Below are 15,011 nucleotides of genomic sequence, written 5' to 3'. Positions count from 1 at the left end.
TTTACCTGATCCTCATTCCCTGAGCTCCACCAGCTCCCAACTCAGTTGCTCTTTCTCCCTCCCTCTACTGTCCCTATCCCATTGAGCCTGCATCCACCTGGCTCTCTCTTACCCGAAGAACCTGCAGCTGCAGTGGACAGAGCATTTTGCATTGATATATGTTGTAATTACATCAGTTCTGCCCTGGCAGCTGCTCTCTGAGAAAATCACTCAAGAGCATACCAGTCAATACAGACCCCAGACAGGTGCGTGACAATGCAGACTCCTGGGCCCACTGATCTGAATAACTAGGGGTGGCCTGGAATCTATATTTTCACATCAGCATTTTATGACATGAGGTTAGATTTGGAATCACTGCCCACCTCCTCATTGGAATTCTTCTCCACCAGGCCCTCCTTCCATGCTGCTCCTCCTGGGTACCTTCCAGCTCCCTAGTCTTTGGGCACCTTGCTAGTCCTTTACACCTTCACACCTTCAACTTCCCTCCTCATTTCATAATATTTACTAGATGCCAATAATATGCCAGACACTGAGGCAGGCCCTTTATCTCCATCTTTATAATAACCCTCTAAGGAAGGAATTCTGATTCCTGATTTACAAACGAAAAATGCCCTCCCTCCCCTCCCCATCCTCTGCCTGGCTCTCTCTGGCTCCCATACCCACAGTTGCATGGAACAGATCATTTGCAGTGATGTATGTGGTAACTGCATCACTTCCACCCTGTGTCCCCTGGGCGGAAGAGCCAGGATTCAAGGACAGGCATGTCTAGTTCTAAAGCCTGTGCCCAGAGTTCATGGGTCACACTTGCCACACTTTCCCTCCTGGCACAGTGGCTGGAAAATAGCAAGTACTCAATAAATATTTGTTAGTGAGTAACTGAATGAATAAATGAAAGAAGAGTCCATACTTACAGTTAGAACACTTCCTCCTATCTTTCCATACCCATCTCACATGCACACACATACACACTCACACACACACACACTGAGGATTTAGCCTCTGGGCCATTTCCTTTCCTTTCTACCTGGACCTTCTCTGCATGTGCAATACTGCCTTCCTAGCCCCACTTGGATGGTGACTATTGACACTCTGCTCTAACCCATGGTTACTTTACCTCTCATGTCCCATGGTGGCTAATCCTGACAATCACCGAAGAGCCAAATTGCTCCCAAAGATTCAGCCGTAGAAGTAACCTCCTGACTTCTCTGTGACCCAAGGCAGAGAGCAGAAGCCTGGATTAGGACTGGCCCTAAGTTTCCTGAGAGTCTGAGACTCCCTTCTCCTTCTTCTCCCCTCTCTTCCCCTTCCAACAGCAACTGAGAACCAAGTCCTGAAGGCAGGAGGAGGAGATCCCTTGATTTGAGGGTTTTTTGGTGAATAGGAGGAGGTCTCTTTGGAGCTCAGAGCCCTGCTCAGAGAAAGCAGGTGGGGATGGGAAGTGGGGTTTCTAGAAGGCTCGTACATGGGAAGATGAATTGTCAACCATTTCACCAGCTCTCCTAGAGTTATTCCTGTCTCTCAAGCCATCTTTTTATCCACTGCAATCTTGTAACAGAGAGCTCCTAGACCTCCAGCCAATATTTGTTCAAAGAATAAATAACAAAAGCTTCCATTTATAGATCATTTGCTGCATGCCAAACAACATATTATCTCATTTAATCATTTCAACAACCCTAAGAGGCCAGAATTATTACCATCATTACTTTACAAACGTGGAATTAATTCAGAAAACTTAAGCAACTGCCCCAAGGTCTCACCACCACTTAAGTGATAAAGCTTGAACTGAGCTCTGGCCAGTTCCAAGTTCCCCTTTCCCTCCCATGGTGCTGTCCAAGGAACAAGGCCCAGACTAAGATGCTGTTATATTGACTCTGTAGGAATTTATTTTTTAAACATTCCAGCCTAAACCCTGTGGTGTGTGTATATAAAGTGACTCTCCTGTAACCCCAAGAGTGGTTAGTTAGCATCTGAAGTGCCCTAATCAGGAATCTGCACTCCAGAAAATGGGTTACATAAGCACTTCAAACAACATCAACATATACACCCAAGGGCTTAATGTGTTTAAGGGATGCTAGAAATAATCTTTTATTGGTGAAATAAACAGTTTTCAAAACATGGAGTTGGCCAGGAAGATTATTTGCCCTTGCATGAATGGAGTGTGAGAGCCAGAGCAGGCCAACTGCCCGACTTTCTTGAAGCAGGCTGTGTGACTGTTTTGTGCCAGCTTGCCAATACATGCATATTTGGCAGAATTTGGCCTTAACTATTTTTAATATCCCACCTGCAGGAGATTACAGAAAAGAAGCCTCCCCTTACCTCTCACGTCCTATGGCAGCTAATACAATCATGGAAGGACTAAATTGGCTCAGACCAGTTGACAAGTCCCCATCCTGGCCTCATCTTCTTTCACAGGAGTGCCCTGACATATCCTTCAACTGAGGCACACGATGGCTTTTCTTCCCATCTCTCTGCTCCATCCTCCATTCTCCTTTGTCAGGCCACTTGTAATAATAAGCTGATATCCAAAGAAAGGGGCTCTAGGGGTGATGGTGGGTATTATAGTCCCAGCTACCTGGAAGGCTGAGGCAGAAGGACTGCTTGAGTCTAGGAGTTCTAGGCTGCAATAAGCTATGATTGCCACTGCATTCTAGCTTAGGCAACAGAGCAAGATCCTATCTTTTAAAATAAATAACAATAACAACAACAATAAAAGTTGTAACTTGCCCAAGTCACATAGCTAAACAGTGGAAGAGACATAACTGAAACCCAAGCCTCCTAAATTCCTAATGTAAGGTTCAGTGCACCTCTACCACCCTCTCACAGACTGCCAAGGGGACCTGCTCAGAGTTGGGCAATGGTGAGATGCTGCACTCTATGGGCCCAAACTCATTGAAACCAACAACTGAGTTGAAAAAAATGTGGAGCCTCTCAGAAGTCACCAGCTATAGGGGAGAGCATGTTCCTCCCATTCCACTCTCCATGGTGCGTCCTTTTTTACTATATAACAAAGTTATATTAAATGAGTTCTGGGTCGAGGTGCGGTGGCTCATTCCTGTAATCTCAGCACTTTGGAAGGCCGAGGCAGGAGGATTGCTTGAGTCCAGGAGTTCGAGACCCGCCTGAGCTGGTCTCATAAATGAGACCCCATCTCTACCAAAAAAAATTTTTTTTTTTGCTGGGTATAGTGGCATGTGCCTATAGTCCCAGCTGTTCACGAGGCTGAGATGGGAGGATTGCTGGAGCCCAGGAGTTCAAGTTACAGTGAGCTATGATTGTGCCACTGCAATCCAGCCTGGAGAACAGAACAAGAACCTATGTCCAAGAAAAAAAAAAAAGAAAAGAAAAGAAAAAGTGAATGAATGAATGAATGAATGAATGTCTTCTTAGCAAAATCCAAAGAACTTGCTTTTGGGCTTCCTTAGGCAACTTCTGGAATGTTGAAGTGGGTAGCCTGAGCATTGTCCCACAAAATGGGGCTAATCTATCCCAATCCCCGTGAGCTATAAAGTCGTTTGCAAGTTCAGCTGTTGAAGTCCCATTGGCCCAGTTAAAAGTTCACTTTTGGCCTCCTGCACTACCAGCTTTCCTTAGTGTCTGGGCTCTCAAAACTTCTCGGTGAGAATTGCCTGGGGAACTTCAGTTAGAAATTCAGATTCAAACCCAGGGTGGGGTTGTTCTTCATGGTTCCTGAGATGAATCTTCCAAGGACCATTTGGAGAAACAGGCCCTGCTGGTATTTTGCTTCCGTTCAGGCCTTGACTGACAGAGAGCCTGCAGGGTTGAGGAAGAAGGCTCTGTTTTGAAAGGTGGATCCCTCCCTGCAATCGTCTCTATTTGCATCCTCTTTACTCCATGTTCACCTAACCAAATGTTGAGTTTTCCAGCCTCTCTGGGTATGAGATTGCTTTGGGCGATCTGAGATTTGCAAATGTCTGAGAACGAGGGGCACAGGGGCACGCTGATGACTGCCCTGCAAACTGCCTGGCAGGCAGGGTCCTCCTGGGCTCTCCTTTAAAATATACATAAGCTGGCCCGGAGGCCCAGGCGGGACGATCACTTGAGCTCAGGAGCTCAAGTCCAGCCTGGGCAACATAGCGAGACCAGAGAGTAAGTAAATATACATAAGCAAGTAAGTTACTCTCCGGGCTGTCGTAACTTCTTTTTTCTTTTTCTTTCTCCTGCAAATTGCAACTCAGAACATTTGGTCTGCCAGACTGAAATAAGGACTTCTGTTCCAAATATCCAGACGTTACAGTTCCCACAGGTGGCCAGGCAAATGCTGGAACCTTTGGCGGAGAGGGTCTGGTCTTGTCCCGCATCCCGCGAGGGTCCCCTCTATTTGGGGCCAAGCAGATCCGGGCGCTCTGGCCGCCCCTTGCGGCAGCTGGTGCGGCCTCCTCAGAGAGCTCGAGGCCGCCGTCCGGGACACCCCGCCGCCCCCCCCACCGCCGCCCCAGGGACTAACCCAGCGGTGCGGAGAGGTGGGAGGCTGGAGCCTGCTGAGGTCATTTCCTGTGCCTCTCCGCGAGCTGCCTGGAGAGCCCAGCCCAGAGCTCTGCCTTTAAGGAGCGGGCGGGGAGCCGAGGGGAGGAGGGCGGCCGGCGGAGCGTTGAATGGGGCGCTGCAAGGCACGGCCGGGCTTTGTGCAGCGAGCCCGCGGGCGCCCCTCCCGCTCCAGTCTCGCCCCGCCCCGCCCCCCGCGACCTTTGCTGCCGGAGAGCGGAGAGCCGGCGGCCGCCTGGGACTCCGGCTAGAGCGACGCAAGGTCGGCGGCGGCGGCGGCCCGAGGGCGCCCGTGTGCCCGGTGCGCGGCAGGGACGGCCGCGAGCTCGCTGGAGGTGAGCGACCCGCGCTCTCGCAGCTGTGGTAGGCTGGAGCTGTGCCGCAGGGGAGGGCGTCAGGCTGCGCGCGGGGGACGGCCCCTCCGGCCGGGAGGACGATCCTGAGCAGGTGCCTCCCTACCTGGAAGCGAGCTCCCAGCGGCGGGTAGCGCTGGAGCTCGCGGCGGGTAGCGCTGGAGCTCGCGTCCGGCTTGGCGACCTGGGCGCCCTTGTGGACTCGCGCCGCGAGGCCAGGAGGAGCGTCCCCCGGGAGGACCTGGAGTTGGGGATCGGCCAGATTGAGTCGCTCCGGGGAAGGACCCTTGGAGCGGACGTGCAGGCAGCCACCTTGCTATCGGTGCTCGCTCCCTTTCAACCCTTCCCGCACCCCTCCCCACCTCACCTTAGGTTATTTCTTCTGTGATTTCTGAGTGTTCTCTTAGGGACCTTATGGCTCAGGCTCGACTCTTAGGAGCAGGTCAGCCAAGCAGAAAAGAAAACAGGTTGGGCGCCGAATGACACAGAGCATTGTGTCCTAGGAGTCTTAGCGAGGACTGGGTCGCCAGGAACCAGGGGACCTAGTGGGAGTGGCAGAAGCAGTAAAGACCCTCATCTGGAAGGAAACTGGGATTTCTGCCTGCTAGGATATCTCCTCTATAGCTTTTACTATGAATCCACCTCATAAAACTCTTCCAAGACAGAGCCTTGGTTCAGGTAAAACACTTGAAAGACCATTTAAAAAATTAAGTAGGAGAGTTATCAGTTCCTTCATCAAACTTTTTGGACTGTCTTCTATGTGACAGACACTGTGTATAGGGCTGGTACCATCACTTAACACTTTATAGAACATCGGTATTAGTGTTTCTGCATATTATTAGTCCCATTTTCCAAAGGAGGAAACTGGGACTCTGAAAAGTTGTGATTTAGGCCAGTTGCAGTGGCTCATGCCTGTAATCCCAGCACTTTGGGAAGCCAAGGCAAGAGGAGAGCTTGATGCCAGGAGTTCGAGACCAGACTGGGCAACATAGGGATACCCTGTGTCTACAAATAAATAAAAATTTAAAAATTAGCTGGGTGTGGTGGTGTGGGCCTATAGTCCCAGCTGCTTGGGAGGCTGATGATCCTGTCTCGTAAAAAAAAAAAAATGTTTGTGATTTGCCACGGTCACATAGCTAAAAAGGAAGAGGCATAACTGAAACCTAAGCCTCCTAAATTCCTAACATACGGTTCAGTCCACTTCTGCCGCCTTCCCACAGACTGCTGAGGGCACCTACTCAGAGTTGAGCAATGGTGAGGTGCAGCCTGTGACCCCAAACTCACTGAAACTAGCAACTAAGCTGAAAAAATGGGGAGCCTCCTCCGCCCTCTTCAGAAGTCATCAGCTGTAGGGAAGAGCATGTTCCTCCCATTCCTGATAGAAAAAAAAAATCTGAAGAAATGTCTGGCAATTTAAAGTGTATATATCACTTACCCCTAAATTCCATTTTCTGGGACTTTATCCTTCAAATATACTCTGATGTATATGAAATGGTGTACATCATTGAATATTCATTGCAGCATTGTTGACTTTAGCAAAAGGTTGGAAACAATCTAGATGTCCATCAGATGTCATCTTATTGAAGATCTAGATGATCTTCAATAAGATCATGTAAAAGTCACACAATAGGATACATTAAAGCGTTACAAAGCGTGGAGAGAAAACGTGGCAGATGTGTATTTTGATGTAGGAATATCTCTAAGTTATATTGTTGAGTACAGTGTGTGTGGTGGGCCACTATTTTTGTGTGGGTGTGTGTATGCCACATACGTATGAATGCTTGTAGATGCTCTGAATATCTCTGAGAGAACACACAGAAACCCATAACAGTGGTTGCCTCTGGGGAGAACTATGGCTGAAGTACAGGCATGGGAAGAAGCCTTACTTTGCACTATATACCCTTTTGTTCAGTGTTCTAAAATAACTTAAAAAATCATGTGACCTCCTCTCCAGATCTCCAGAGTTAGATCTGGTAGTGAGCACATCTTTTTTTTTTTTTTTTTGAGCCGGAGTCTCGCTCTGTCGCCCAGGCTGGAGTGCAGTGGTGCAATCTCAGCTCCCTACAACCTCTGCCTCCCAGGTTCAAGCAGTTCTCCTGCATCAGCCTCCCAAGTAGCTGGGATAACAGGCATGCGCCAGTAATTTTTGTATTTTTAATAGAGACAGGGTTTCACCATGTTGGCCCGTCTGGTCGAACTCCTGACCTCAGGTGAGCTGCCTGCCTCAGCCTCCCAAAGTGCTGGGATTACAGGTGTGAGCCACCACGCCCAGCCCAGTGAGCACATCTTTGGGTCACATCTCCTCTTAGGTTCTAGATGCTATTGGTTTGCCTTTTGTTTGCAGATAACAATAACAGTCATTTATTGAGCACTTAGTGTGCACTGGGCTTTTGTAATATCTCCTTTAATTCTCAAAAAGCGCTGGCTGGGCACGGTGGCTCATGCCTGTAATCCCAGCACTTTGGGAGGCCGAGGCAGGCAGATCACGAGGTCAGGAGATCGAGACCATCCTGGCTAACACAGTGAAGCCCTGTCTGTACTAAAAATACAAAAAATTAGCTGGGCATGGTGGCGGGCACCTGTAGTCTCAGCTACTCGGGAGCCTGAGGCAGGATAATGGCCTCCCAGGCAGGAGAACTTGGGAGGCAGAGCTTGTAGTGAGCCGAGATTGTGCCACTGCACTCCGGCCTGGGCGACAGAGCGAGACTCCGTCTCAAAAAAAAAAAAAGCCCTTCATGATGTGATATATGAAATGGCCATTTTGAAGGCCGGAAAATGGTTAAATGTTGATGGTTTCATATGGTTCAACCAAATATTATTGTCCTCCTGCCCTCAATTTCAAAATGGAACTGAGTCTCAAAGAAGTTAAGCAAATGGCTTAAGGCCTCAGGATTATTTAGTGCCTGAGCTCATATTCAAACCCAGGCCTGTCAGTGCCAGAGCATGGGATTTTAGGTACTAAGCTGTTTCTCTTTGCTGTTTTTGTTCTCAAGGAATGTTGGACCTGGTTGTCCTGACCCCTTCTTTTGGTATCGAGGTTCCTGCAGCCTAGGACATGCTCACCTTTTCTGTCTCCCCAGACGTTGTGTGGAATGTCATGTAGGCACCCAGCAGTGGCCAAATGGATGTTGTTAGCTTGATCAGATGACAATGCTGAGATCAGAGGAAGTTGTCCCTGTGTCTGCTCATGCCCTTCTCCCAGCCTCATCCCCAGAAAGGGGACACAAAACTGTTTCTTTCCCACAATTGACAGGTAGTCAGCCTAGTCTGGCAGAGCACTTTTAGGAGACAGTGGTAGCCTGTCACTAGCAAGTGGAAGTCATACAGATACTCACACTCAGGGAATGAACCATAGTGAGGTAACATGAGAGAGCCCGGTAGAAATTGTGCATATAACAGGACCTCCGTTGCCTTCCAATGCCTCCTGCATCCTCCACAAGATAGAGGCAATGAGCTATTTTGAGGCCTGTGGTGACCTCTGACATCTTTCTTTTAGGCTCCTGTATTGATTAGCTACCTTTGCAGGGAGCTACCAGGATATTCAGGCTGTAGACTTGAGCCTCAAAAGCCACAATATCTTTATTCATCTTTATATCCCCAATCTTGCACACAGGAATCACTTAAAAGTTGTTTGAATTAAACTTAATCTTGGGGTTGGGAGCGGTGGCTTTCGCCTGTAATCTCAGCACTTTGGGAGGCCAAGGCAGGTGGATCACCTGAGGTCAGGAGTTTGACCAGACTGGCCAACATGGCAAAACCCCATCTCTACTAAAAATACAAAAATTAGCCAGTGTGGTGGCATCTGCCTGTAATCCCAGCTACTCAGGAGGCTGAGGCAGGGGAATTGCTTGAACCCAGGAGGCGGAGGTTGCAGTGAGCCGAGATTGCACCACTGCACAGTCTGCCTGGGTGACAGAGTGAGACTCTGTCTCAAAAAATAAATAAATAAAATAAAATAAACTTAATCTTAGGCCAGGTGCAGTGGCTTAACACACTTTAGAAGGATGAGGCAGGTGGATCACTTGAGCCCAGGAGTTTGAGACCAGCCTGGGCACCATGGTGAAACCCTGTCTTTACAAAAAATATGAAAAGTAGCCAAGCATGGTGGTGCACGCCTATAGTCCCAGCTACTTGGGATGCTGAGGTGGGAGGGTCACCTGAGCTTGGGAAAGTTGCGGCTTCAGTGAACCATGATTGTGCCACTGTACTCCAGCCTGGGCAACAGAGTGAGACCCTGTCTCAAAAGAAAAAGAAAAAAAAAAAAGTAATCTTTGCATTTTATCAGTTTCTGGTCAAATCCTCAAACTTGTCAGAGAGATCCCAGGTCAAATTTGTGTTTTCTCTGATATAGGCTCTGAGTCTGGAGTCACCTAATGACTCCCTGTGCCACCTTCCCACTCATTCTACTCCCAGCCTCTGCCTCTGAGGCATATCCCCACTGACTGCTGTGGCATTTCAGTCCCGGGTATTGGAGGATTCAGGGTATGCCAAAGCAGGTATCAAGACTGTGGCAGTTTTCTGACTCATGTGCCAAGCAGTTTAGCAGACTGGGTGCCAGCAGAATCAAGAAAACTACGAGTTTCACAAGACTGGCCAAGAGCTGGTCATAATTTTAGCTGGTTATTGGGGACATAGGGACTTATTGTACTATTCTCCCTATTTCCAATGTGTGATAGAGCATTCCAGAATAAAAATAGAAAAAAAAATTGAGCTGAGTTTTGTTCCCAGCTCACTTCTCCTCTCTCATTTCCCCATTTATTTTTGCCATTAATGTATTTATGTTAGACTAGCCTGTTAGTATGAGATATCTGCTACCACTACTGAAGCATCATCATGGGAAGAGGACAGTTGTAGATGTTGGGAGATCAGGATTCTTGGCACAGTTCTGCTACTCTTTAGCTCTATGCAAGGCTCTAAGCAAGTCACAGATGTGATGAGTTTTCTCATCTGTTCATTGTGACTAATTGTGCTTGTCCTCCATCTCGGGGATAAAGAGAGAAATAACACACACGTCGCAATGCTTTGACAAGTTACAAACTCTACTGCAAATGTAAGGTATTCATTTTTGCTCATCCTTGTGCATTTTTATGGGAGCTATAAGTGCAAGGTGACTTAGCAGGTGAGGCTCAGCTTACTGGTATCTCCCTTATTTTATAGCTGTTGCTCAAACCACCTGCTTCTGTCGGAAGAGCCTCTGGGCCTTGGGTTTGGCAGCAGGCACCTTGCTCCTGATCTATTTCAAAACCTCTCTGCTCTCCTCACATGCTGAGGCAAGCCAAGCACGAGTCCCAACCTCCTCAGCAACTTGCCAGGGAGAGGATTAACCACACCACTTGATCAGTTCAGAACGATGATGTCACGGAGATGCTTGACTGGGGAAAGCATTCCCTAAACTAGCTATCATCTCAGATATCAGGGCTAGGCAGACACCAGTGACATATTTCCAAAGTACTTGGAGATTTTGATAATTTGGGTTTTCACTCTCCCAATAGAATCTAAGCAGCAGCTTTGACAATCAGTAAGAGGGAATCAATATTATTCACACTCTTTCAACTACACAAAAGGATTACGTTTCCCTTGCCCCTTGCTTTTTTGCTTTTACTGTTATTTCTTAGCCCTGAACTGAGTTGCAAGACTCCCAGGTCCTAGTCTCAGATCTGCTATTTTTCCTGTTTATACAAGAAAAAGCAAAATCCCAGTAAAGGACAAGGAAAAATCAAACATGAAGCCTCCCAGCCTTCTCTGAGAGCCTTACAAGGTTCTGTTTTGTCTTTTCAGCTGTGATCTTAGCTCAGAGAAGGTCATGTTTTGTTTTTGTCTTTTGTCTTCCTGCCGTTCCAGTTGGTCCTAGTCTTTTGAGATGGGGATTGCTGGGAGGTCACAATGTAGGGATTGTTTAGATGACAGGGCTGGGAGAGCAGCGCTGAAGTCATGTGTTCTGAGGAGCCAAGAACCGAGCTCACTTGGTCCATCAGTGGTTTAATTGTTGGGTCCTTCTCTGCAGGTCTTATTTTTTAGATGAAAAGTCAGGATACATGGTAAGTGTCAGTGCTTGGGGAGATTACGGTGTCAGAATATTTGAGCCCAAGGTGTCTTGGAAAATCTGGGATATAGGTTCATCCTTGTGCTAAGACTTCTGAAAGATCCTGGAAATGATTTCTGCCATTACCAAGTCTACCACACTCTTTGTGAAATTAGAATTCTTTTTATTTTTTGGATGGATAAAGAGCACAGAGTGGCAATGATCAAGGAATTTGGAACCAGAATCCCAGCTCCTCCACTAACTAGCTGTACAATTATCTGTAAATTACTTAGCTTCTCTGTTCCTCAATGTCCTCATGTGTGTGTGGAGGACACACGGTCCTCACCTATTGTTTCACAGATTGTTGTAAGGATTAAAGAGGCCACACATGCCTGGCATACAATAAAGACTCAATAAACAATAGCTACTTGTAGTGTATGATGGGAGAAAGATACAAATAAAGGTCACATGTGAGGGGAGAAGCACTATTGGTGATTAGCCCACCAAAGAGAGGCTAACTTTGCACTGTGGTAGTATCTGGCAACAGTACAGGATGTGGCTGGATTTTCTGAGGCCATGTGGCTCCTGAAGAAGGAAAAGGGGATTTTTGAAAAGCAACAAATTTTTATTATGGAAAATTCCAGGCATATATTAAAGTAGAGAGATCATATAAAGAACTTCCATATACCCATCAACCAGCTTCAAAAATTATCAACATTTTACTAATCCTGTTTCATATATCTCCTCCCCTACTTACCTCTTACCATGAAGTATTTTAAAACAAATCCCAGATATTATATTATTTCACCTGTATATCATAAAAATTTCTAGCAGATGACATTTAAAAATCGGCCGGGTGCAGTGGCTAACACCTGTAATCCCAGCACTTTGAGAGGCTGAGGCAGGAGGATTACTTGAGGCCAGGAGTTCAAGACCAGCCTGGCCAACATAGTGAATCCCCATCTCTACTAGAAATATAAAAAATTAGCCAGGCTTGGTGGTGCACGTCTGTAATCCAGCTACTCAGGAGATTGAGTCATGATAATCACTTGAAGCCAGGAGGCAGAGGTTGTAGTGAGCCAAGATTGCGCCACTGCACTCCAGCATGGCTGACAGAGTGAGACTCTCCCTAAAAAAAAAAAAAGAAAGAAAGAAAGAAAGAAAAAAAACCCTAAAAAATTAACAATTATTCCTTAAAATCGTTGACTACTAGGGTGACCATGTGTCATGGTTTGGGACAGACCGAATTTATACTTTGTGGCAAGCATCATTCATCATAATGCCCTAGAAGGGGGATTTGAAAAATCCTGATGATGGATGTGTCTCCCAGGCATTCTCTTCTCGCCCTGCCTGTATCCCTCTCTCATGCACACTCATGCATCCTTCTTCCTTTTCTCATCCTCCATCCAGTATTTTTTCTCTAAATATGTCCAGGAGGCATCTGGGTGAATTCCCCTGGCTGGACATACTATAGGTGTCTACTTGATTTGTTCTGAATTTGTACAAATTTTTTTCCCAAAGACTTGTGGCTTTCTCCTGAGATTGCAGCAAAATATCTAGCAGTTTTCTGGTTTGCATCTTAGAACCTGAAGGAAATGGTGAGAATCTATTCCAAAGTGGGATGGATGATTCGATGATAACAGTGAACACAGTTGTCAAGGACATTCAAAGCATTATATTTTATTTCCATTTTTTTCTCATCTAACATCTTATATAAATGAAATAGAATAAGAAATAAACTGGGAACCGGGGTTCAGCCTCTAATTAGCGATGTGACCTTGGATGCATCTGTTACCCACTTTAAGCCTTCCCTAAACACATCCCTCCCACTTTTCCCAGCTCCCATTCCCATTTATCTGCATGTCACTTGGCAACTATGACTACACTGTAATTAGATTTTCGTAAGAGTTCCTTGAAAAACCCAAAGACAAGGAATTTCTCTTAGTTTTGTTTGCATCTCCAGTGCAGAGCACAGGGTCAGGCACATAAATAGCTATTTAATGGATAAGTTTGTTGTGTGGATAATTGAAAAACAAATGAGCCCTACTTTTCACTTCTGTCCAAATGAGACTAGGTTCTCCTTACGGTTTCTCAGGTTTCGCGGTTTCCTGAGGCTCTCAGCTAACTTACAATGGAGCGGGACATACTGAGCTGAGGAAGGCAGGAAGGGGCCCTGGGGATCAGTGACCGATTCTCTTCCCCAGCCCTGTTTTGTCTGTCCTTTGGTCCCCTCCCGTTCTTTCCCCACAGAACTCTTCCTCACACGCTTATTTATCTTTTCCTCTTTCTGCATTCTTAGGGCTCCCCGGAATAATCCAGAAGTCGATTCCATCATGGCAGAACTCAAGGTGGACGCGCGGGCCAGCGTAGACTGGCAGAAACGCTGCCTGACTCTGGAAACCCAGCTTTTCCGGTTCCGCCTACAGGCCAGCAAGATAAGGGAGCTGCTGGCTGACAAGGTGAGTCCCTCAGAGCGGGGAGCTGCCTCTCCGCACACAGAGGTTTATGGCAGGGAGGGCCGTGTGAGAGAGGGAGAGTTGGGGAAAGTCAACTTTCAGTAAGATGCTTTTCCCCACATGCAAAATGAAACCCAAGGCAGTTTAAGACCAAACTCTGAGCAGTTTACTAAGCTGTTATCTTGCTTGCGTCTTTGCTTGCTCATAAGGCACACCAAAGACTTGCTGCCGATCTTCTCGGTCCCCCATCACTTCCGGAGTCACCTGTGGCTGCAGCGGAGAGGTTCTATTATTCCCTTAACATTTCCTTCTCAGTGTGGGGAAGGATGGTGTTTCAGGAGAAAACAGAAATCTCTATCCTTCCTCTCACCCTTTGTTAAATAAATGAGCTACAGGAGGTGGTCTGCTTTCCTGGTAACAAGGACACAGGCTTTGGAGCCAGACCTAACTTGGCTCTGCCACTTACTGGCTATATGACCCCGGGGAAGACAGGGCCTTACCTTCACCTCTAAGACAGAAACACAAATATCTACTTCTAAGAGTTATTTTGAGAATTAGATCAGATCACATATGTAAAGGTCCTGACATAGAATAGGTCTTAAATGAGAATAATTATTTTATTTACAGGTTTGGGTGGGCTGGTCTGGGAAACTGACCACCTTTCCTAATGTTTCTGTGGGAAGACAACATTCTATTTTATTTTATTTAATTAATGTATTTATTTATTGAGATGGAGTTTCGCTCTTGTTGCCCAGGCTGGAGTGCAATGGTGCCATCTCAGCTCACTGCAACTTCCGCCTCCTAGGTTCAAGCGATTCTCCTGCCTCAGCCTCCCAAGTAGCTGGGACTACAGGCATGTGCCACCATGCCTGGCTAATTTTGTGTTATTAGTAGAGATGTGGTTTCTCCATGTTGGTCAGGCTGGTCTCGAACTCCCAACCTCAAGTGATCCTCACCTGAGGTGATCACCTCGGCCTCTCAAAGTGCTGGGATTACAGACATGAGCCACTGCACTCGGCTGGAAGATACATTCTAAACTGCTAACTTTCAGAGGCATTCTGCAGCATAACCCATCTAGGGAGTGAAGACCTGCATTTAAATTTAAATGAATCAATCATTATGTGTACAGTTTTGTTTATAGTATCCATCTGCTTACCAAACCCTTCTTTCATAAGTACAAAGGGAAAATTCAGCTCGCCCCTCTCCAAATAATGTCAAAGTCTCAATTAGTAAAGCCTGAATGGATGACCTGTTTTATTGATAGCTGGAGTCCAGCAGGACAAATCAGTGGCATCACCATGGCTAAGGGGAGTGGTCCTGGACTAGTCTGGACTAGAACTCTTGAACCTTGGGTCTGTTGGCATTGTTGTCTCCTAACTCAGACTTTGCAAAACAGAGATGTGCAGGGCTCCTGCCAGGTACTGCCAATAGAGGGGGATGGATATACATCAGGAAAGCACAGCAGACCTTAGACAGTGATTCTCAAAGTGTGGTCAGAACCGTTTGGCCAGAACCACCTAGAGTGCTTGTTAAGCATGCATACTCCTGGGTCCCACCCCAGTCCTCTCAATTGAAGTCTCCTGGGGGGTTGCTAATAATCTGCATGTTTAACAAGCTCCCAGAAAATGATTCTGTACATTAAGAAGTTTGAGAATCCTGCCTTAGGCTGTGGTATTG

At 46.8% G+C, this 15,011-nt stretch overlaps 1 protein-coding gene across 1 annotated transcript in view; it reads left to right on the top strand.

Moving 5' to 3' along the window:
- The first annotated feature begins 4,622 nt into the window (after nt 1–4,622).
- The window catches only part of PLEKHH1 (pleckstrin homology, MyTH4 and FERM domain containing H1), a 55,309-nt gene continuing 44,920 nt past the window's right edge, over nt 4,623–15,011 (top strand). Inside the window, exons 1-2 of the mRNA XM_010366691.2 lie at nt 4,623–4,838; nt 13,178–13,337. Of these exons, the coding sequence (XP_010364993.1) occupies nt 13,212–13,337 (126 nt within the window). The 5' untranslated portion in view covers nt 4,623–4,838; nt 13,178–13,211. The remainder of the gene's footprint in view (nt 4,839–13,177; nt 13,338–15,011) is intronic.

Source organism: Rhinopithecus roxellana, chromosome 5 (genome assembly GCF_007565055.1).
Source record: "Rhinopithecus roxellana isolate Shanxi Qingling chromosome 5, ASM756505v1, whole genome shotgun sequence".
NCBI classification, from domain to species: Eukaryota; Metazoa; Chordata; class Mammalia; order Primates; family Cercopithecidae; genus Rhinopithecus; species Rhinopithecus roxellana.
The sequence above is the reverse complement of the archived record's forward strand: the minus strand, read 5'-3'. Positions and strand labels throughout refer to the sequence as shown.